The sequence below is a fragment of the Zingiber officinale genome, chromosome 6B (assembly GCF_018446385.1).
Source record: "Zingiber officinale cultivar Zhangliang chromosome 6B, Zo_v1.1, whole genome shotgun sequence".
Lineage (NCBI taxonomy): Eukaryota > Viridiplantae > Streptophyta > Magnoliopsida > Zingiberales > Zingiberaceae > Zingiber > Zingiber officinale.
In genome coordinates this window covers 109,473,485-109,497,218 of record NC_055996.1, presented here as the reverse complement: position 1 = coordinate 109,497,218, position 23,734 = coordinate 109,473,485, and the positions used below count along the sequence as shown (strand labels likewise).

Below are 23,734 nucleotides of genomic sequence, written 5' to 3'. Positions count from 1 at the left end.
TCTCCTAGTTTTTATAGGTCAAATCAATTGATGCTTCTGTAATCTAGACTTATGATGGCTTAAATTAATTAAGCCTCTGTTTACCTCAAGAGTTTCATCATTCTGAAAATGACTCTTTTGTCTATATATCTAGTTGTCAAATGTCCTTCTCATCTTTCAGTGTAGAATGGTTTTGTAGAATATTTAGCAATGATATTGTAGTCAATCAGTTTGGCTTCAATGCCCTATTCTTCACGTGCCTTGTTTTGTGCCGTGATTGTCGGTGAAGCTGGCGATTAAATTTAGAACTTGAGAAGTAGTCCATGAAATTGTTACATGGTTCCTTCCTACAGGTGCCAAGTTTATTAGAGGATAGATTTACGACAGTGAGATATTGATTAGTGAAAAATTCCTTCTATTGTTTAGTCACTAGACAATCGGTTATAAACTAATCTTGTAATTTACTTTTTTTTTTTTAAATTTAATGTGGGACAATTCGGAAATTGTCGACAATGATCACGAGCTTCTTTAATGGGATGCCCTTTTTTTTAATGTTAGCTCTTTGGATTAGCTGTGATCAAATAATGCTTGTTGTTGACGAATCAACAGCTTATGACCCAAGTTACGGGATTCATGGGCCCAGACAGGATATTTCCTCCACATCGTGCTTTCGGATTTACCACCGATTTGAGATTAGTTGGAGACACCTGAATTATTAAAAATAAATAAATTAATTAATTAAGGGATTGATGCTAGCAAAAAATAATATTGAAGGTAAAACAGTATATGCAACATCACTCACCGAACGAGACACGCCGAGATTATCCACACATCGAAAGCAATTCTTAGTTACATTGTTCCCCCTCTGCTAGTGACTCAACAACAATGTGTTTGATTTGAGGTGAGTAATATCCATGCTCAAAACTGAAATATGATCATTTCAAACATTTTGAAGCAGACTGCATGGTAGATTGAATTGCCAACTCTGCAACTGCAAATGAAGACGCGATGCAAAATAAGATTATGGGAAAACTTAAAACACTGCAAATGGCCGACGATTTAACCCAGCTTCGCTTGCTGGTTGCTCGTGATCTGATATGAAGATGAAAACTTTTCGGCGGATATGCAGAGAGATCAATCACTAGACATTTTCAGAAATACAGATGAAAACAGGAGAGAGAAAAAAAATCTGTACAGGATTAGCATTGAAAGCTACACACTATCTCCAGGGGCAAATGAAAGAGAACTACAGAGGAAAGCTGAAATTGTTAAACTGAAGTGGCTGAACAAAATCCTCAAAAAGGAAATTCTCTTTGGGCAACGCTTCATGTCCGATAGCGCTTCAATTTGCTTCTTTAGCTATAAGAAATCTCAAGGAAACTTGAAGCCAATTTCTAAGGAAAATCTTCTCCAGCAAAATGAGAGCTCTGAAGAATCAAGGATTATATTTCTGGAAAATATAACCTTAATGTCTCAGTGTTTACCCATCGCCAACAATGTCTTCCTCGAATGATTTTATTGCCTCTGCCGTCATGAGGGCAACCGTGGCTCGATGAAGTGAAAGTTCAGCCTTGTGTAGCAACCATTGTGCCTTCTCTCTCTTAAGTTTAGCCATGTTCAGTGCATGCTGAGCAGCACTTGTTGCATCACGCAACCTGAACTCATCCATATCAACATGATGTCTCTGAAACCCATTGAATGGAGCTTGCTTGACACTGGAACTTTCACAAAATTCTGAATTCCATTTATTGACTCCATTTCTAGATTTTTGATTATATGTGAATAGTGTCCTTTGAGGATATCTAGGAGATAGGAACGCTTCAATCCTCTTTGAATTGCTTCGGGAATATCTTGCATCTAGAAGCCTTTCCGAACTATCATGAGCAAACAAGGATTCAGTGCTTGCAGTATCCTTTGGTGAAAAGGTACCTCGGGACTGAAGCCCGTGATAAGAATCGGAAGATTCATAGCTGGAACCAGTAGCCTCACCAAGTGAAAAACCATCCATTTTTCTTCCTGGTTCAACAGGAAAGGAATATAAAATCGACATAGTCAAAAAATCAAAGAAATAGTAAAAGCAGTAAAAGCAGTACCCAGATTATGGAAGCTATCTTGCTCTCTCATTAAAACATTATGGTGTCCATTGAACATGAGTTTCTTATGAGATCTCTGCTTTGAATCTTTGTAAGGTACTTCCAAGCCTCTTGGTCTCAGACAAAAGGCAAACATAGGTGGTTTCCTCATTATATCTGCTTTCTTGTAGCAACCTCCAGACTGGATAGGCATTCTGCTCTGGTTTAATTCCCACTCCTTCAGTTGCTGCTGGTACTGTTCCCAGAGAGGTGGCTGAAAACCAAAAGAAACAAGAGCATTGGACATCAAGAACTAATGCCAAAAATTGTGGTTCAAGAATCATAAGTTAAAAGATCCTAACATATACACATGCATAAGATGATTGTAACCATATGAACATCTTAACTTCCAAGCAAATGTGTATATTCACATCAACCAAATAACTACTTGAGAATATATGAATCAGAGTTAAACAACTAAGCAGTTTATTTTATAGCAACCACCTCATATATTATGCTATGACTTGTTTTTTTCACCAAACTCTGCTAGCTTAAGCCACTGTGAAACACAATGTTTTTTTTTCCAATTGAAAGGCTTATTGAAATAAACTGGATCATATTAGGTTGTAAAATTCTTAGAGCATGAATATAGTTATAGATGGTCTCCATGATATATACAACAGGAAAATTTTGATTGTTTTTATCACCCCTCAAAATGAGAGCCATTTGAATTTGCTCTCTTTACATGCCAGTTGTCCACAATGCACAAATATACAACTCAACCGGTTTCCCTCCAAGTTTGAACATTGAGACACCTAATGCAGCCACCATTGGAATCACATACCTTGTTTGGGGGGGGGGGGGAGAGAGAGGTTTCTGAGAGGTGAAGTTAACAAAGCCTTTAGCAGAAACATTTCTCACTCCCCCTCTATATGATGAATTTCTAGAAAATAAAACTCTTGCCTATAAAAGGTAGATGACACCCAAAGTTGACCTCAATTGTCCAAGTGCTCTTGACAATATCAGTTTATAGCTACGTTTTAAGGTTTAGGCCAAGGTCACGACATGAATTACAAATAACTTCAACGGTTTAAGGTCAGAATCTCAGGAAATAACCAAAGGAACCTAGCATATCAAATTTTAGAATCACTAGGCAAAATTGAAGCATTCTAAATGATGAAATGCTGAACTAACTCTACAACTGAAATGGGACAGATTATCTCACATCGGTGCAGAACATTCACATCATCACATTTATGGGAAAAAAAGTGGCTTATCCAAGATCAAAGCCCATCACATCACCCAATTGTTCATCAAATAAGGTGACAGGGGGAAGGACAAACTAATCAAGTAACAATTTAGCAGTAATTTCCCCAGGTATGTAAAACTAGAGACATGGACGATTTTCTACCATCTGATTATATGTAGGCCAAAAAAGTAACACGAGTAATCTTTCTATTGTTATTAATTGGCATGGGCTATTCAACAAAATCAAGTGTGATAATTGACTGGAACATGCCAACCTATACTAATGTAATTATTGACTGGAAGTACCTTTTGATCTCGAACATACAACCTATACCAATGCAATTATTGACTGCAAAGTGCTCATATATTTCAATTTTTGAAGCAGTTGATTATGTGATTCGAAAAGGATGTGGGCTTAAGCAATCTTTGTCAATAAAGTAGTATAGGGTAATCTGCATAAGTTCTCATATGTGCAAAAGTGGCAAGCCATATGTTATCAAGACCAGAAACAAAAGGTCAGAAAGTTGGACAATGGGTGTATAATGAACAATGATCATATTAGATCCTTGAACAGGATTATGCATTTGATTCACCAACTAGAAACCAAATTGAAAGATATTTAATGATACAATCAGTTCAGGGGCAATTAATTTATCTGCCACAATCAAAGTATTACCAACAACCAAAAAAATGTAAACCCAATCAAACCTCGTACCTGAAATTGCCGAATAAGAGGCAAACCTTTCTTCTTTCTCTTTTGCCTCCAATGGTCGTAAATAACTTCAACTGAGTCTGTCTGTCCAACATCAGCCATGTATTTCTCTATGTCTTCATTGGTAAGTTCCTCACATTGTTGAGTGTATGTAAGTTTCTCAAACCTGTCCATAACCTTTTCAAACATGTCTTCTCTAACCTCAGGGATTTTATTGTCAGCGGAGTCCATAGAAACTCTCACCGAGGATATCCATTCCTCGTCCTCACTATCCATGTCATACAACACATGAGATGGATCTAGGGCGAAATCAACCTCAGTTCCAATATATCGGAAGTACTTTAAAGAATTCCTAGCAAAAGGCACCTCAATAAAACCATCATTGATATCTGAGAGCAACCTAACACCTGGAATTGGAATATTTTTCACAGACGCAGCCCTAATGTTTTGGTTGTAGCATGCTTCATATATTTGTTTAAAAATATACCACTGGTTTCTGTGAGTGAACTCTAATGTCCATTCGTTTCCTCCTTTCCACATCATAGCATGAGTGTATCGATTTGTGGTCCCAGGCTGCAAAACATGGTATGCCTTGTATACATATTTTGTATCACCTGAAACCTGTACACGAATCCTCCAATTCTTCTGATCATCACAGTCAAGCTGAATTTTGGCTCCAACTTCTCTCCAACATTTATCACCATGAGTTACGAGGACATTAGCTTCACAGAGAAGTGAATCCGAGAAATTCTGTGAACTTCTGCAATACTCAGATGATGCATTTACCACAAGTTTCTTAACCTTTTTATGAGAATATACCTTCTGATGGTTGTTTAGAGGTTTTGAAGCATGTTCATAATCTCCAGATAACACTGAATATGAGACCTGGGTTCGAGGCCTCTTGTAGCCACTAGAAGCGCCATTGGCCATAACATCCATGGAACCCAATTTCGGACTGTGAATAAATGTCCGTGACAGTGAAGTATGGCGATCGCGATGCCACATGCTTCGTGGAACAGTTGGACTGTGGATTCCATGTTCTTTCACTTCAAGGATCAAATTGGAACAATGGGGTTGAATCAGCAATCCTTTTTGAAGATTATGCTTCTCGACTTCCTCAAGAAGAGGAGCCTCAACATTGGTGGTACTGATCATATGTCTGTCATCATGAGACTTCAGAGGAAACGAATCTTCAGCATACTCAGAACCAAAATGTAAGGCATGCACTGATGTTGCAGCCTCATTTGGAGATCTTTCAGCTTGCACGACACACCCAAGACCAGTAATATTCCCCACATCATCACTGCCAGCTATACCAGCTACAACATCTTGATGCCCAGTAGCTCTACTAGTGTCAGCATATCTATCACCACAAGTTCCAGAAGACCAAGTATGTATGCTTGATGATATGTGGTCAGCTGCAGCCTCAGTGAAACAGGGCCCTGACCTACCAACCCTTTCTGGAGCTTGCTTAGAAGGGTCATCAAAAGAAGAAGAAGCATATATTGTTGATGTATTAGCATTATCTGCATTTTTTTGTGAAGAAACTGAAGTCTGAGCTCCAGAAGTTGTATCTTTTTCAATCAGCAACTTTTGATACAGACTTGGATAAAAGGATGATCCATTCACAAGATAAAGGGAACATGGAAAAAGCTTCTCACGCTCTTCAGGCACACAATGAACAAAATTATTCAAAACTGGATCAACTGCTTTCTTCATATCAGGTCTATGTAAAAGGTTTGTCTTTTCCCAGAATTTCTGCAAAAATAATATAAAATAAACAGCAAATATTCATCAGATGAAGTTGTTCCTAGTTGACAAAGTAGAGCTAGGTTTTGATACAATCAGTTAAAAAACTGTGCACCCTTTTTGATAGATTAAAACTAACAAGAAAAGAATGCATTAATACATGTCTAAACCAAGGGAAATGATATAAAAACCAATGCTCCACATTTTCCAAGAAATACCTAGACAACATATTATAATACTAGTATCTAGAGAGGCAAGTCCCCATTTGGTGAACTTTCCAACCTAGAACTTGGCAAGTGGCAACAACTTCCATGATCATCAGCCTGGTAGCAAGCACTTCAATTGTTCAAAAAAACTGAAATGTCTTTTATAATTCCATAACATATATCATTGCAAACTCCAATTCTACTACAAATTAAAATTTCCTAAATTTTGAAGGGGAGCATTGACGCAATGGTGTCATTAGAGGTCACGGGTTAGAGTCTAGAAAATAACATCTTGCAAAATAGGGTAAAACTGTGTACAATAGACCCTTCTCCGAACCCTGCATTGGCGGGAGCTTCGTGCACCGGGCTGCTCTTTTATTAAATCAAGTCATTTGGGAAAAAGAGGAAAAAAAATTTAAAATAGACCCATAATAAAAAGTACAAGGTTTCCGAGTAAAATAAATTGATAGGTTCAACCTTGTGATATTATTATTTAAGAAAAAAAAGCATACTAGAAAAATATCAGAAACCTTAGTAACTATTTATGTTGTAATTACAACCTAGATGAACGCTTGTTGGATACAATCATATGAGCTTATGGTTCTGAGATTGCATACTATGAATCTATGATAATGGAGAAGTTGTTTGACAAAAATTAGTTGGCAAGTTTTCTAATATGAGCTAGACAACTCTGATTAAATTCCAAGCAAATCCTCAACTTTAAAGGTTAAGGTTAGACTGAAAATTGATAACCATGAACCCTAACATTAGCAGGAGCCTTAAACACCTTATGCAGATATATAAATTGAATCCTCTTTTGTAACAATATACATGAAAAAAGAAACTAACTATGAACATTGATGAATTCATCTATTGAGCAATGTCTCTTGATAACAAGATGCTTGCCTAATATGCCTCAGGGCTCTGATAGATATCTTTTCTAAAAAATCAAGATGCCTGATCCACAGATAACTACTTTGAACAATCATGTCTAATTTGAACAACTCCAGTAATTGAAGCCTTGAAATAGGTAAAGGGCAACACTAGAACATTAAGCAAAGTAATGTGATGAAGTAACCAATGACAACACCTACTTAAGATCAAAAAATTTTATAACAAAAAGTAACCAGGTGAAAAACCAAGCTCATATTGTTAAGTAGAGAAAAAGTAAGTTAGATGGTACAATGATACCACACATTGAGACCAGCAACTGAAATGCACAGAAAAAAAAAAATAAGAGCACTAAAGCAAGAACTTTTTAAATGGAATAAGTACCTCAAATTGCTTAGAGCTGTGTGATATTTCATTGGTAGAAAAGTACAATGTATTCGCACGGATGTATGGAGTTGAGATCGATGCCTCCTTTGTGCAAAGCTTTTTTAACTTTCCCTCAAAGCGCTTCCATCTTGAACTTTCCACCTTGGAGAACAAATTTAAAAAAAGTAGTTCCTCACGTGAATTGTCTAATCTTGAAATGCATAGCACAATTGATGAACATGGAATTTCTGTGTCAGTGAAGTTGTACTTTTCAACATGTTGATTCAGTATCTTGATGATCAAACAGAAAAGAGAGATTGAACGCTTTAAACACCCCTCAAACAGAATAAACCTTAGTCCAGGAATGTCATCAACAAAAAATACTTCCATGTGAACATCAGGCCATCCACAAACCAGTTCACCATGATCTGCAATATAAAGTGACCGAAAGAGCCCAAAGCTTTGGCATTGAGAAGTGAAGTTCAGAGTGCATTGAAGTGGTAGGTTCAATTCAAAAATAACTTGTTGGAAGTTCACCAAGGTCAACTTTTCCTTAACTTCCCATACAGGTGCCATACTGTTAACAGTGGAGGAAATGCTTGCTAAACCACCTTGATCACAATCAACAGCATGTTGTGTCAGTTTAGTTTTAAAATCTTCCTTTTTGTTTCGAAACCGTTTTCTAAAATAAACATAAGGTAACTTCTTCTCTTCAGAGTCAATACTTCTCTTCCTCTCAGAGATACCATTGATGTTCCAATCATACAACTGATCTGACTTTTTGCAATTTGGTAATAAGTTATTAGATCTCATATCCAATTGAGACATACGGATGTTTCCTTTGGGGGGTTCCAGTAACAACGAAGGACCGGTATCTTTCAACGGACTAACCCTAAGATGTATCTTCGTGGTATTGGAAGGGCAAGATGTAGCTCGGCGGGTTGTCCGTGCCAACCAGGAGATAATGGGTTCTGACTCTGCAAGGCTTCCTAAATAACTGCTCTCCTCAGTGTCTACCTCTTCAGCTTCTTTGTTTTCCTTTTCCAACCCTGGTTTCCCAAAGTTAAACTTGCTAGAAACTTCACTGGGGAAAAGCAATAGTTTAAATCTTTCCTTTTGGAGGTTAATCCACTCCTCATCACGATCATCATACTTGACATGATGCAACCTAGTTACAGGATCATAACCCTTAATCAGGCCAAAGTACCAATTCTGATCCAAAGGCCAGAAAACTCTGATTCGTTGCTTCACCAAACAATGAGGGTCCATATCCCTCAAGAAGACTTCATAAAAATGGCGGCGCTTCCGAGCAAAGCTTTTTCCGTTGTGTCTCCTCGGGCGTAGAGTCCTGGAACCTGCTGAACCAACTGAACAAACTTTACCTTGTGAACCCTTCATTCTCTCAGTGTTGGATTGTGAAAAATATATGTCGTTCGCTGAATCAGCTGCACCTTTCAATCTCTTTGCACAGAAATCAGTGCAATTTGGATCAAATCGTGAAGAAAGCATTCTAGCAGCATTCTCTTCGAGGTTTTCCTCATCATATTGAGAAACAGGAACTGAATTCACACTATTGTCTGCAGAGCGTGCCCGATTCCTAAGATTCATTTGTTCAGACATCTTCACATGATCCTTTCTGTTTCCAGCTTTTCTATTCTCATCCTTGATAAAACTGAGATGTTCAGCACTGGTGGATGGAGCAGAATCATCTTTATGGGACCCACTCATATCACACTCTTCTACTTTCTTCTTTTTCTTCCTCTTCTTGTCATTCAATGCCTTCTGATTCAAATCGTCTTTGTCAATTGATTCATTGTCCTGAACATCAGTATTCGTCTTTGCATGGCAAGGATTAGATATTTCAGTTTCCAAGCTTAAAGGATCTTTACATTTTCTTGAGTTTGAAATGCCCCTACGCCGCTTTGGGGCAAGGAAACTATCACTCATAAAAACTTTGTTTTTAGAGACATCAGTTACATATGCACCATCTGTCTTCCCTGAGAGCTGCGAGTAAAGATCATTAGCTAAATGTTGTGCATCTGCATTTGTTCCTTGCAGATTATCTGTAGTAACACTTCTATTGGAAGTGTCATTGCTCCTGTTAACACTGGAAATGTGATCCTTATTTGATTTTGGGACATTTGAACTGTTGGGCTGCCTCTTAGAAGTAGGAACAAGACTGCTCAAAAATACCTCTTTTTTGTTTTTTTTCCTTGATTTTGGAAGAACAACTCCATCCTCTTCAAATGGAGAGCCTAGCTTCTTTTGGGGGGCTTTATTTTCTACTTCCCACACTGAAACCTCCTTCTTGACCGACGATTTTCTCTCAGAACTCCTTGGCCTTTTCACATAAATACTCTGGAGATCCAAAGATCTCGGCTTCTTAGGTATATCAGATTCTTCAATCTTCTCGACCCTAATTTCCATCAACGATTGCCAAATTCAAAGAAAAATTGAATAAGATCCAAATTTTATCACCCATTATACATGACGAGCAGACTGACGCCTTAATTTCAGATCCAGAAGCTTAACTCCAAGGCAACCATCCCAAAATTTGTTCTAAATAGAACCTAAACAACAAAAGTTATCGATAAGAATTATTTGCCCCATTGAGTCCCACCAGAATCGAAGCGATCAATCCGAGCAACGATAGAAGAACGTACCTACAGATACAACAACGACTCCAGACAAATCTCCTATTGTTCAGATCCACAATCGAAGGGAAAGCAGTTTATGAAGCCCAATTCCACTCTCCTCCCGAAGTAATCGCGCGATTGATAGAGGTTCTCGACGGTGATTTTTTAACCCTAGAAAAGGAAGGGGCCTAGGGTTTCATACACGTAAGGATCGGGGCGAAAAAGAAGAACAAAAGCGGAAAATGAAAAGAGAAAAGATGACAAAAACCATGACCGTTGGATCTCCAACTGACGGTCTACGTGTCTTGTGGAGACGCCCAATGCATCAACCGGAATCCAAAATGGCGAAACGACCGCGAACCAACGAACGGCTATGATATTGCTCGCTCACGAAACGAACCGTAGAGATTCGATTAAACGTTAGTGGGATTTGGAGAGACGGAGATCAGCGGTAAAGAAATATTTGCTAAAAGAGCCTCCACGTTTTACTTTTTAGTTTTGGGGCTGAGCTATTTTCTCTTAGACCCCTATTAATTTGAAATTTAAATGGAAAAACGCCATTGAATGCTTTCTACCTGCAGTTTACCATATACGTTGGGTAGGGCCCGCTGCTCCTTTAATAAGTTGAGTATTTTTTACTCGTGGTCCCCGATTGGTAAGTGGGGCTTTGTCGCATCAAATTTGGGTCAATTTTTTTTAATTAGAAAATTATCATTAATTGGAGATCCGAGAATCTTTAGATACCTCTTACAACATTATTAATGTTTAGATTTTTGTTTTCTACTTGACATGGTATATTCAATTTATGTTGATAAATTTTTCCAGAATGATCTTATAAAAAGTTTTCACTTACTACTTATCCGGCGATGAGAAGAGGCCCCGATCAATAGGATGATCAATAATATGATGGAGGTCAAAGTCAAATTGATCAATGTCCCGGTATTATCGTTCGATCAAGCAACCTCCTTTCCTGACAGGGAGGAAGAATTACCGAGCTTACATGAAGCAGATGCTAGCACAGCTCGACTATGTATCGAGCTTCCGGAGCTCAAACAGACGAGGTATGTGTCGAACGGTCAGCTCGCTCGGACTTATATCAGCAAAATATTGAGGACCGAGCAGATTACATTCAGACACAGCTCTGGCCTACATAACATGGAGCCAGGACAGTTTGATGTTGGCCGAGCGACCATTCCGCTCAGCCCGAGGATAGGACCCGTCGAATGACCAAGGGTTGGCCGAGCGGGCATCCCGCTCGACCCACTAACAGACAAAAGGAGAATCAGTTGATATCCTCATAGGGACTCGCGGCACTGACAGACAGTATGGTTGGAGACATGGACAGGCAGAGCATCGTACGACAAAAACTTCCAATGTTCTGTCAGAGATATGCTTGGGTCGTTAAGGTATTGTGTCAAATACACTTTTCTGACACTTCCTTTCAGGGTATGTTTTGAGGAGTGTGCACGCCTCGAGGAGCATGCACGCGCTTCCCCGGAGCCCAGGCTCCAAGCTTCGATGGAAGTATACATAATCTCTACTATAGCTACAGTTTATTCTACCATTTTGCTTCCTCGCTTCTTCTACATCGCCGGTGTTTGACTTGAGCGTCGGATGACCACCGCCGGGAAACCCCTCACCGGCTCAGCACTGACGTTGTTGTGGTTGCAGGCTTGATTGACGAGGAGTCCACCAACAATCAACAAAAGTACTACGTCCCGAGCATCCATCGCTCGACTCTCGGACAGGATCACTACTAAAATAAATTAAAACACAATAGTAATAAGTGACACGTCAGTCTAACATTTATATATTAATTACTCATTATAATAAATTTATTTATTAATTCATTTAAGTTAGGATTCTATTATTAGATAGTTAAAAATTAAGAAGGCATCGTTGCACACAGAGGCTTTAGATACCTCTTCAATATTAATATTATATGAAAGTGACTAGAGAAATTATTGGTTTTTTACTATCCTTACCTTAAAATAAAGGTAGAAGAAAAAAAATAAGGATGAAAAATTAGGTATCAAGCTGGATGAAAATGGATTGATTCTTAGTTAGAATCTAATTAGTCGATTTAATTGGCCAGTAGAAGTTTTATAAATAATTATTAATTGTGTTGGTTGAATGAGTTAAATGTGCATTAAAGTAAAAAATTAAATGAATATTTTGTAAGCGTACCTTTACATATTCCTTGGAGCTGTTTTTAGGGAGGTGTATTTTGTAAACATAGCCTATAGTTTACTTGGAATGGTAGTTTGCAAACGTTTCCTTAAGCCCATCAATTTTTTTATTATTATATCTAAAATTTAGAATAAATAATTCATTTTATTAAATTTAGATCATCATTTTTCACTACACACTATATAACTATCATAAAATTTTTATCATCCTTAATTTTTTTATTATTTTTTTTCTCTTTCTTTTATTTTTTTTTATTATTATATTTATGGAATAAGTGGAAGGAGAGAGATTAAAAAGAAGTATTATTTTATTGTTAGGATAGTAGTTTTATTCCCTAAATTTAGAGAATCATTATTTATCAAATCTAAATTTAGGGAATGGATAAAGTAACTGATGTAAAAAAATTTTAACTAAGTAATCCAAAATTTAAGGTAAATCTTTAGATAAAGTAACTGACATGGATGCGCTTACATATATGCTTTAGCTGTTTACTTGGAGTAGTAATTTGTAAACGCAATCCTGCTTTCTGCATGCTTACCTAGAAAGATATTTGGATAAAAAAAAAATTAAAAAACCGAATAGATGCTATAATATTACTTCTTACCTACAATATTATAGTTGTTATAATTGTTTTAAAATGATTTTAATTAATTTAAAAGAATTTTAATAAAATTTAAATAATTTTAACTAAATTAATAAAAAATATTTTAATATAATAATATTCAAAGTTTAGGAATTATAATTTAAAATTTAGAATTTAATTACAACGGTATAGCAAATAATTGCTATAATAGGTATAAATTATTTTATATATGTTGCCATGTGAAAATTAAATATTCACTTTAATTAAAATTATTATACATAAATTATTATTATATTAAAAAAATCTTTACCAATTTAGTTAAACTTGTTTAATTAATTAAAATTATTTTAAAATAGTTGTAAAGAAAATTTTGATGGTAAAAGGTGAATATTCTCGTGTCTAGCGCTCCTATGAATCTGTCTCAGGGTCAACACGGAGGAGGTAAATCATGAACGACTACTAACCTTAGAATAGTGACTAACACATAAGAGAGATATTTACCTCAGTTATGTCGAAATTCGAATCTCCGACCTCATGGTGGGAACACCTCATACGCTGGTCAATGTCATCCAGAGGGGACAATTGTAAAGATATTTTGGTAGCAAAAGGTGAATATGTTTGCTCCTAGTGCCTTTGTCAACCCATCTCAGGGTCAATATGGAGGAGGTAAATAACGGATGACTACTAACCTTAAAATAATTGCTAGAACCGAAAAGTAGCTAGAGGGGAGGGTGAATAGCTCGTCGCTCGCTAGGTGCTCGTGGTTGCTTGTTTCTTCGAGATGTGCAGCGGAAAATACAGAAACAAACCACACAACGCTAACAATGTTGGTTTACTTGGTATCCACCTCACAAGAGGTGACTAGTCCAAGGATCCACACCTACACACACCCTCCACTAAATAAAACTCTTCTTTATGGTAACTACCAAGGGCGGAGAAGCCCTACAAGACTCAATACAAGAAGAAAGGGAAAGGTAATGAAATACAAGCTTACAATGAGAGCAAAAACCCTAACCCTAGTTTCTTCTTCTTGCTTTGATCCGCCTCTTGACTTGGAAGAACCTCCAAGAGCCTTCAAGAACTGGCGATCTCGAGCTTGAGAAGAGCTGTGGAGAAGCTTGTGAAGATCTGAAATGAATTGGTGAAGAGCTGCTGAAGGAGACGCTCGCCTGCAGCTCAAATACGAAGCAACGGTCGGATCCCGATCGATTCGAAAACTCCCAATCGATCGGGGAGGCTTTGGATCGATTCACGGATCGATCCAGAGCGCCTCTGTGCTCTGGAAAAATGCCTGGATCGATCCACGGATCGATCCAGCGCTTATCGCGCGAAGCAGCAGCGTCCCAATCGATCGGCTGATCGATTGGGACCTCTGGATCGATTCAGAGGCTCTCTGTTCGCTAGGAAAGGCCTGGATCGATCCACTGATCGATCCAGCTCTTGGTTTTTGCCCAAAACCAAGTCCCATGCCTCTCAAACCAACATCCGGTCAACCTTGACCTGTTGGTACATCATACATAGCATCTGGTCACTCCCTTGACCTGCCAAAACTCCCCACCAAGTGTCTGGTCAATACCTTTGACCCACTTGGACTTTTCTCTTCGTGCCAAGTATTCGGTCACTCCCTTGACCTTACTTGGACTTCCACCAGATGTCTGGTCAACCTTGACCCATCTGGATTTCCTCGTGCCAAGTATCCAGTCAATCCTTTGACCTACTTGGACTTCCCAACACCAGATGTCCAATCATCCTTGATCCATCTGGATTTTCCCTTGCCTAGCTTCACTCACTAGGGTTTTCCATCTGCCTAGCTTCACTCACTAGGACTTCCACCTGGCTTCACTCACCAGGATTTCCTTCTGCCTAGCTTCACTTACTAGGACTTTCACTCTGCCTAACCTTCCAGTTAGGACTTCCCAGTCAGGTATCCGGTCACTTTTGACCTACTTGACTCTTCTTCATTCACCCTGATCAGTCCCTGATCAGAATCTCCCCATATGAACAACTGCACTTGCATTGTCCATTGTGTCTACATGTATTTTCAAACATCGAAACTATGACCAAGACTCAAGCTTGGTCAACTCAGTCAACCTTGACCTAAGGGATATTGCACCAACAATCTCCCCCTTTTTTATGTTTGACAATACCTTTAAGTTTGGACCATTCTGAGTTAAGCTAATCCCATAGCCTTAACTCCATTCATGCCAAAGTATGAATGTCGGTTCCCTTCATTCTCCCCCTATGACCTCCCCCATAGGTAATGAAGGCCTAACTTAAACCACACATTCTCCCCCTATTGGCACACATCAACCCGTCTTTGAGCACACATCAACCCGTGCCTCAATTCTGGGTACACTTCAACAAATGCTCCATTGTTGAAAACTCTCCCCCTGAAGAGTTTCTCATCGTTGTTCACAACTTCACTCGTTGTGACCAACACGATAATGAAGGGCCCATTCCCTTCATTTGTAACCAATGCTCGTCCTGGAGTATTAACATGGTCTAATAACCCAAATGAAGGTCACATACCCTTCATTTATCCTTAACCCTACATTCTTCCTCAATGTAGGCAAATGTCCATCCTTGAGCATTATCCACTTAACGGAAAGTTAACCACCTTCCAAGGTTCATAAAAAATAATTTTCATGCCTTTAAAGAGTCCCTCCCCCTAAAGACATGGTGGTAACTTCTGTCATTGCACCAACAATGACTTGGAATCCCTAATCCTTTAGGAAACCCAAATTTAGAAGATTTGAGGTTCAAATATTCAAAATTTGAAACAAACCTCACCCTAGACTTCAATATAGTCTTCCTTAACCAATACATCCTTGTTTTCAACACGAATACGCCCTTTTTATGTATACAAATGTATTTTGAGGGGTTTGGAATGGTTACCTAGACTAACATAGGTTCAAAATGCTGAAATCAGGCCTTCCCAGCCAAAATCAGCAACTTGGATCGATTGGAGTTGGGTTCCAATCGATTGAACCTTGCTGAATCGATCCACTGATCGATTCAGTCTTCTTGGATCGATCGGCTGATCGATCCAGCGAGCTTCTGCTCGCGAGAAATGCCTTCTCAATCGATCGGCTGATCGATTGAGTCACTCCAATCGATCCACTGATCGATTGAAGGCCTGAAATTGCTGAAATTCAATTTCAGCCAATTTCAGAAACCCCTAGAAAATTCTACAAAATTCCAAAAATCGTAAAAATTTGTGTAGACATTATTTAGGGTATAATTTATCATGGAAAAAAAAAGTTTTCTATGAAAATACATCATATTTTCAAAGATTTACACAAACTTGAGAACTTGTAAAAACTTTAGTGTTTTCTTCAAGTTTGTGTCTAACTATTCAATGGTTATTACTATCAAAAGATAGCATTCACCAAGGTTTTCCAAATTTGTTTTAAAAACATTTTCAAAACCAATATTCCACCATGTTCCTTGGGCTTAATGCACATGACTTGTACATTAGCTTTCCCAATGATGGAAAAACACATAACTATGTGTTTTGATGAACCTAAAACTCAAAAGAATGCACTAAATCAACATCTTGAGTTTTGTTCATCTTCCTAACATCTCACTTGTACCTAATGTGCACTAAAACACATACAAGTCACCTTATAGTCCTTGTGAGATGTGAGATTTTGGTTTTTCCCTATTCTAGGGATCATGCATATATATCTAGGCATTTTAGAGATATTAGACATCCACCTAGGATGCCACTTGTTAATAAGTATTGTTAAATGCCATTTGTCCTTAATTTTAAGGAAATAGACATGATGCATGATTATGTTATGGCATACATCAAAAGGAAATATTTTTTTTTCCAAACGAAAATATCCAATAACTACATGATGTATGAGTGTCATGACATGGTATTTTTGGATTTTTCATAATAAAACATGAATGCAAAAATAGACATGATGTCATGACATATGATGGGCAAACAATCACGGCAAGGTTTATCATAAATAAAATATACCTAGATTGCCTATCTAAGTATCCTTAACCACTTAGCTATCTCCACTTGTTTTAACTTAAAACGTTAAACCTAGATTGCCCTAAATGATTCAAAGAAGTGCCAAAACCTAAATTGACATTTCTATTTCTCTTGATTTGTTTATGCCATTTAAAAATAAGCATATCCTCAAATGTTGGCATATTCCATTTTTCCTCAAGAGTAAGCACATAAATCAAGGCCCGGATTGCCTTAAATTCTTAAGAAAATACCAAAATCCCAACTTGGTATTTCTCTAGATTTTCTCAATTTATGTCATTAAAGATAAAATCAATTTTTCCACCATTAGGCATATTTTACTCTTTCAAAGAGTAAATAATAATTCCATTTCATTTTCAAAGGTTAATAAAAACCTTGAAAATGCTCTTTGAGTGTCAATTTCCTCAAAGTTGGGTTAACTACCCTTCTAATCGGAGTTGACACTCTCTAACCCATCTATGGGGTAGAGAAAATGCTCCTAGGAACCCAACACCTATTGGTGCTCCTTGGATGCTCTAGGTACTCACTAGGGATAACTTCCCTAGATACCTTCCTAGTGACCTTGTTGGGCTTCTTAGAAGCCTTGGTCACATTTTCTAGGTCAACTCTAGGGATAACCTCCCTTGTGACCTTGTTAGTGACTTTCTTAGACTTCTTAGAAGTCTTAGTTACTTTGGTTGCAAAGATACTCCTAGGGATATCTTCCCTTGTATCCTTGACTTGACCTCTAGACTTAGGGTTTGTTCCATAACTATATGGAACCCTATGATAACTAGGCACATCTTTTTTAGCCTTGGGTTTGTATCCCAAACCTCTATGGTCATTAGATGACCTTTGTACCCCTAAACCTAGGTTATGCCCATTTTGCCCTAATAGGATATTTTCCAATCTTTTTAGGGTCTTTTCTAATTTATCAAGTCTTGACCTCAAGACTTGATTTTCCCTCACTAAGTCCTTAGTATTTGATTTTTCATTTGATCCATGAGCATTTTTATTCTTGGCCTTGTATCTATTATCATTAGTGTTCTTGCCCAAATGTCTATCTACCTTCCTAACCTTAGGTTGGGTAGTCTTGGCATGTAGGGCCACATGTTTTTCCTTAATGCCCTCATGCTTTCTATTCTTATGGTAAATTGCATTAAAATGATAAAAATTAGAACTATCATCCTTTTTACCATAACGTAAAGGGGTAGGCTCAATAAATGTTACCTTCTTCTTTACCTTGGAGGCTCCCCCTTGACTAGTGCCTCCTTGAGCCTTGACCATCTTCTTCCCCTTGGGGCATTGACTTCGGTAATGCCCTTTTTGTTGACACAAGAAACACACAATGTGCTCCTTGCTCTTCTTTGTCCCGGGGGTGGTCTCCTTGGGCTTCTCCTTGCCCTTTTGTGTCACTTGACCCTTCTTCTTGGCCAAGTTGGGACACTTGCTCTTATAGTGCCCACTTTCCCTACACTCAAAACATATTATATGATTTTTATTTTTAATTGAAACATTTATACATTCTTGTGTAGGGATGGAACTTGCTCCTCCATTTGATATTTCTTGAATTTTGGAGGTGGCACCATCTTCTTCTTCTTCACTTGACCCGGATGTGGAGGCCTCTTCTTGCTCCGGATTCATTGATCTACACTCCCCCTCAATCCTAGAGGTGGAGGCTTCATCATCTTGTACATTGAACAATGAGTATGCTCCCTCCTTGTTCTCTTCATTGCACTCCCTTGAAAATGAAGCTTCTTTTTGGACTTCTTCTTCGGAGGTTGAGCATCTCTCAACCTCGGAGTCCTCCTCTTGGTCATGCTCCAAAGAGTCACCCTCTCTGGATTCTTCTTGCTCTTGTACAGTGGAGGGGATCTCTTCATGAAACTTGGCCAATTTACTCCATAATTCCTTTGCATCTTCAAATTCTCCAATTTTGCAAAGGATGGTGCTTGGCAATAAATTGACCAAAAGCTTGGTCACTTTGTCATTGGCCTCGCACCTTTGGACTTGCTCTTGGCTCCACTTGCTCCTCATGAGAACTTTGCCCTTTGAGTTTGTTGGAATCTTGAAGCCTTCCATAAGAGCAAACCATTGCTCTATCTCCATCATAAGAAAATTTTCGATTCTTGATTTCCAAGAATCGAAGCTCGTGGAAGTGTATGGTGGAGCCACCCTCGTGTCGAATCCGAGCCCATCTCGGAATTCCATTGTAGAAGTTGAGTTTTTGAATTTCTTTGACAATTTTGCTTCAACTTCTTCACCCTCTAGCTCTTCTTGTTATGCTTGACCCTTCCGGCGATGATTCCGGTGAAGAGCAGCCTCGCTCTGATACCACTTGTTAGGACCGAAAAGTAGCTAGATGGGGGGGGGGGTGAATAGCTCGTCGCTCGCTAGGTGCTCGTCGTTGCTTGTTTCTTCGAGATGTGCAGCGGAAAATACAGAAACAAACCACACAACGCTAACAAGGTTGATTTACTTGGTATCCACCTCACAAGAGGTGACTAGTCCAAGGATCCACACCTACACACACACCCTCCACTAAATAAAACTCTCCTTTATGGTAACTACCAAGGGCGGAGAAGCCCTACAAGACTCAATACAAGAAGAAAGGGAAAGGTAATGAAATACAAGCTTACAATGAGAGCAAAAACCCTAATCCTAGTTTCTTCTTCTTGCTTTGATCCGCCTGTTGACTTGGAAGAACCTCCAAGAGCCTTCAAGAACTGGCGATCTCGAGCTTGAGAAGAGCTGTGGAGAAGCTTGTGAAGATCTGAAATGAATCGGTGAAGAGCTGCTGAAGGAGACGCCCGCCTGCAGCTCAAATACGACGCAACGGTCGGATCCCGATCGATTCGAAAACTCCCAATCGATTGGGGAGGCTTTGGATCGATTCACGGATCGATCCAGAGCGCCTCTGTGCTATGGAAAAACGCCTAGATCGATCCACGGATCGATCCAGCGCTTATCGCGCGAAGCAGCAGCGTCCCAATCGATCGGCTGATCGATTGGGACCTCTGGATCGATCCACTGATCGATTCAGAGGCTCTCTGTTCGCTAGGAAAGGCCTGGATCGATCCACTGATCGATCCAGCTCTTGGTTTTTGCCCAAAACCAAGTCCCATGCCTCTCAAACCAACATCCGGTCAACCTTGACCTGTTGGTACATCATAACTAGCATCTGGTCACTCCCTTGACCCACCAAGTGTCTGGTCAATCCCTTTGACCCACTTGGACTTTTCTCTTCGTGCCAAGTATCCGGTCACTCCCTTGACCTTACTTGGACTTCCACCAGATGTCTGGTCAACCTTGACCCATCTGGATTTCCTCGTGCCAAGTATCCAGTCAATCCTTTGACCTACTTGGACTTCCCAACACCAGATGTCCGATCATCCTTGATCCATCTGGATTTTCCCTTGCCTGGCTTCACTCACCAGAGCTTTCACCTAGCTTCACTCACTAGGATTTTCCATCTGCCTAGCTTCACTCACTAGGAGTTCCACCTGGCTTCACTCACCAGGATTTCCTTCTGCCTAGCTTCACTCACTAGGACTTTCACTCTGCCTAACCTTCCAGTTAGGACTTCCCAGTCAGGTATCCGGTCACTTTTGACCTACTTGACTCTTCTTCATTCACCCTGATTAGTCCCTGATCAGAATCTCCCCATATGAACAACTGCACCTGCATTGTCCATTGTGTCTACATGTATTTTCAAACATCGAAACTATGACCAAGACTCAAGCTTGGTCAACTCAGTCAACCTTGACCTAAGGGATATTGCACCAACAATAATAACTAATATATAAATGAAATATTTACCTTAGTTATGTCAAAATTTAAACCCCAAGTTTTATGATAGTAATATTTTATGCGTTAGTCGAGGGTACCGTTGTAAAGATATTTTGAGAGTAAATTTGGTTGACGAGGCGTTCTTTTATTTATTTTAATAAAAAAGCTCTATTGATCGTGTTAATAATTTAGGACGCCGACTTTTAATTTTTGTCCAATATATTTTGAAAACAAACTCCTACATCTTTGAGTGGTTTACTAGAGGGATATTTTGCAAACGATTCCGCATTTCCACTGCCGCTTTGCAGAAATCGTCTCCTCCGCTTCGGTGCCATTTTCTAGGGCGAGGTAGCGATGGACTCCGACATCGGGAAAAAGGCGAAAGGTGCTCATTTGTATCATTTTTGGTTTTTGTTCCATTTCGATCTGTTTCTTTATAGGAACCGCCTGACCGATCAGAATTTCACTATCACCGACATGGTAACCCTAGCAATCCTAATAGATATGCAAAATCTCATTCCGGCGACACAATGACCTCTTCTTATTGCACCAATTCCTGTAAAAATTTTCCAACATGGTAACCCTACCCAAAAAAGAAGAAATTTATGTGACTGCAGAGGATTAATTCTTTAATTCTTGGCTGATCCTATGGCACAGCAGGGGTCTGATGGACGCTGAGCGGCACGGCACGGTGGGGGAATAATGGCTGCGAAAGGAACTTTCATGGATAATCACTAGTTCACCCTGGCCTCAGATTCAATAGCTGTGAAATGAGATTGAGTTAAAAGCACTGTGAAAATTCCTTTGTTGTAATTTTGTTCACAGTATCAGGGGCTTTGAATTCTGATGCAAAAGGAGGACCCCAGGAAGGCAGGAACTCACAATCTTCTATTGAATGAGGTTTGCTTACAAGCAAACCCAAGGGCCATGCACTTCACTATCAGTGTGTTGTCCTTTAGTTTATGACTCATTTAAGGCTTATGCTTCACGTTGTCATCTTAATTTCTTTCTATTTCATACATCTTCTCCAATTTATTTCCACCTTAACATTGCTAACATCTTTTGCCAATCAAGAGAAATAACTTGTGCAGTTTCATCTCCAAACATGTTCTATTTCAGATTTTCTTTCATTCTTAAAATTTATCTTTCCTGAGAGCTTTTCCCCAAGTTAATCTTTACAAGAATTAGTTGTCATTGATATGTTTATTTGACACACTTCCATTATCTCTGATACTCAGATAAAGAATTCTTTTCACTACTAGCCACTTAGCAGTTGGATATAACCGGTCTCGTAAATTACCTCCTTTCACATAATCTGGGATGGAAGGGACACCTGGGGTGAGCATAATCACCTTTTGCTACAATGATATAGATAAAAAAAGAGCATGATCATTGGGTTTCCCTATATAACACCAGGAAAGCCATTGGAAAATAAACCAAATCATTTTTATCTTCTTCTTCCTTGTGCTCATCCAAACTCCTCTTTTCTCAGCCTTCTCATCTTTTTTGCTCTCCTTTGTTTTCCATTTGAGGGACAAAAAAGAAGATGTGGGGGAGTGATCCTATATCTCAAAGCCCCTCTCAAGGCTCAGTTATGATGATGGTCATCAGCTTCTTCCGTCATAAGCTCTATTAGAAAACTGCACGGTGGAGAGACTCATGTCCTCTTGATCTGCTGATCATAGAGATGGCTGGAAGAAGAATTGATGGCAGTGGTAGCACAGCAGGTTTTTTTGAAAATGGAGGGATCTATGCAAATGGAGATCACGAAGCACTTCTAGTTGGTGGATGTCATGGTAATTATTTACTTTCCAACTTCGTTTCTTGTTTTTAGAACTTCTATTTATTTATTTTTACTTTTGATAGGAATGTTTTTTTAGGAAAAGCAAAGGTATGAGTTCTTGTCTTCCTTGAATATTAACTGTGGATTTTGTTGCACTTAAAGATACATAATCGAATAAGAATAATAAAAGTAATCTTTCTTTATCATAAAAGTTTCAGATGATCAATGAAACTCTTGTTTCAGTTCAAAAATTCCATTGAGTTTGATTAGTTCCATCATACTGAAAACACTGAACTTATGCTTTTCTTAATAGTTTTCACTTCTTATCTAGTGACATTTTCATTCACATTTCCTTAAGAAAACAAGGATATGTTACATTGGAGATGGCAATCTAATGTTAGTATTGCTTATATCTCGAGAAAAAGTTGCTTGTTTGATGTTTCAGCAATATTCTGACTTTTCCCCTTATCTTTACGTAATAAACTTGATAAAAAAAAGTTTTTGAGCAGTCTCTTCCAATTCTATTTTTATCATTCAGCTAGCAATAAGATTATTGTTCTTAATGCAATGATTACTGTATTTATCAAGTGTAGAACAATACTACACTTCAGGTTCACAGTTCATAATGAATTCTGATGACTTTCAGGAAGGTATCTCAAGTTTGACTTGTACGAAACTGATTCAGACGAGTTAACTCCAAAGTTGGGCAAAAAGAAGCGTCTGAGGGTCGATCAAGTGCGATTCCTCGAAAAATACTTCGAGCACAAGAACAAGCTTGAGCCAGAGAAGAAACTGCAGCTGGCCAATGACCTTGGTCTGGAGCCAAGACAGGTAGCCATATGGTTCCAGAATCGACGCGCTCGGTTGAAGACCAAGCATCTCGAAAAGGAGTATGAATCCCTCAAGTCTAGCTATGACACGGTCAAGGTTGATCATGATAACCTTGCCAAGGAGAATGAGAAACTCAAATCTGAGGTGGTTTTTCTCACTGACAAACTTGTCAAGAAAGAGGAACCATTCAAGCTGCAGGAGATTATCAACATGGAGGCTGAGGCCATAGTTGGCAAACATGAGGGCTCCAGCTCTGCCAACGCTACATTAGAGTGCGAGAGCCTCATGAATGGCTTCCATTTGGGTGACAAGGATAAGGCTTTGGTTTATGGGTTCCTCAGGTCAGATCATCATCCATTCAGTTATAAGTTACAGGCGGAGGACCAAACCTTCTGGTCCTGGCCTTAACTGCACTTCCTAGTATTTGCTCGCGTGTCAAACTTTGTTCTTAAAATAAAATCTCCATCTTTCATGTATTTTCTCTGTTCAGTTTTGTAAGCAACAAAGTTAAATCCCCTTATCCGAGTTCTTAATGAACAAAATAAAGCCAATTCTTCAACCACATGTGGCAAATTATGGAGGTCACATCAGACAAGACCTGTCTCCCTACATGTGGGAAACCAAAATTAATCAGATGAAATTCGAACGACAATTTACCAGGGCGCAGTTGAAAATCTGAATTTATCAAAAGAATTTATCAAAAGACGTACACTACTT

General features: G+C 38.8%; 2 protein-coding genes across 6 annotated transcripts; one reads left to right on the top strand and one right to left on the bottom strand.

The window, feature by feature from the left end:
- Positions 1–1,098: 1,098 nt before the first annotated feature.
- Positions 1,099–10,071, bottom strand: LOC121988851. The gene is made up of 5 exons (XM_042542541.1): positions 9,887–10,071; positions 7,242–9,793; positions 4,015–5,769; positions 2,073–2,325; positions 1,099–1,995 (listed from the first exon to the last, which is right to left on the bottom strand). Exons 2-5 carry the CDS (start codon positions 9,648–9,650, stop codon positions 1,460–1,462), a joined length of 4,953 nt encoding a protein of 1,650 aa, XP_042398475.1. The 5' UTR covers positions 9,651–9,793; positions 9,887–10,071; the 3' UTR covers positions 1,099–1,459.
- A 10,538-nt stretch (positions 10,072–20,609) lies between these two features.
- On the top strand, positions 20,610–23,493 carry LOC121988849 (homeobox-leucine zipper protein HOX16-like). Of its 5 annotated transcripts, XM_042542538.1 has the most exons (4): positions 20,610–20,788; positions 21,064–21,303; positions 21,642–22,199; positions 22,833–23,493. In XM_042542538.1, the coding sequence occupies exons 3-4, from the start codon at positions 22,091–22,093 to the stop codon at positions 23,423–23,425; spliced, it is 702 nt and encodes a 233-aa protein (XP_042398472.1). In that variant the 5' UTR covers positions 20,610–20,788; positions 21,064–21,303; positions 21,642–22,090; the 3' UTR covers positions 23,426–23,493. The 5 variants fall into 5 exon arrangements, with proteins under 5 accessions (XP_042398472.1, XP_042398474.1, XP_042398473.1 ...); XM_042542540.1 differs by lacking the exon at positions 21,064–21,303 and having other exon boundaries at positions 21,947–22,199; XM_042542539.1 differs by lacking the exon at positions 21,064–21,303.
- Positions 23,494–23,734: the final 241 nt, after the last annotated feature.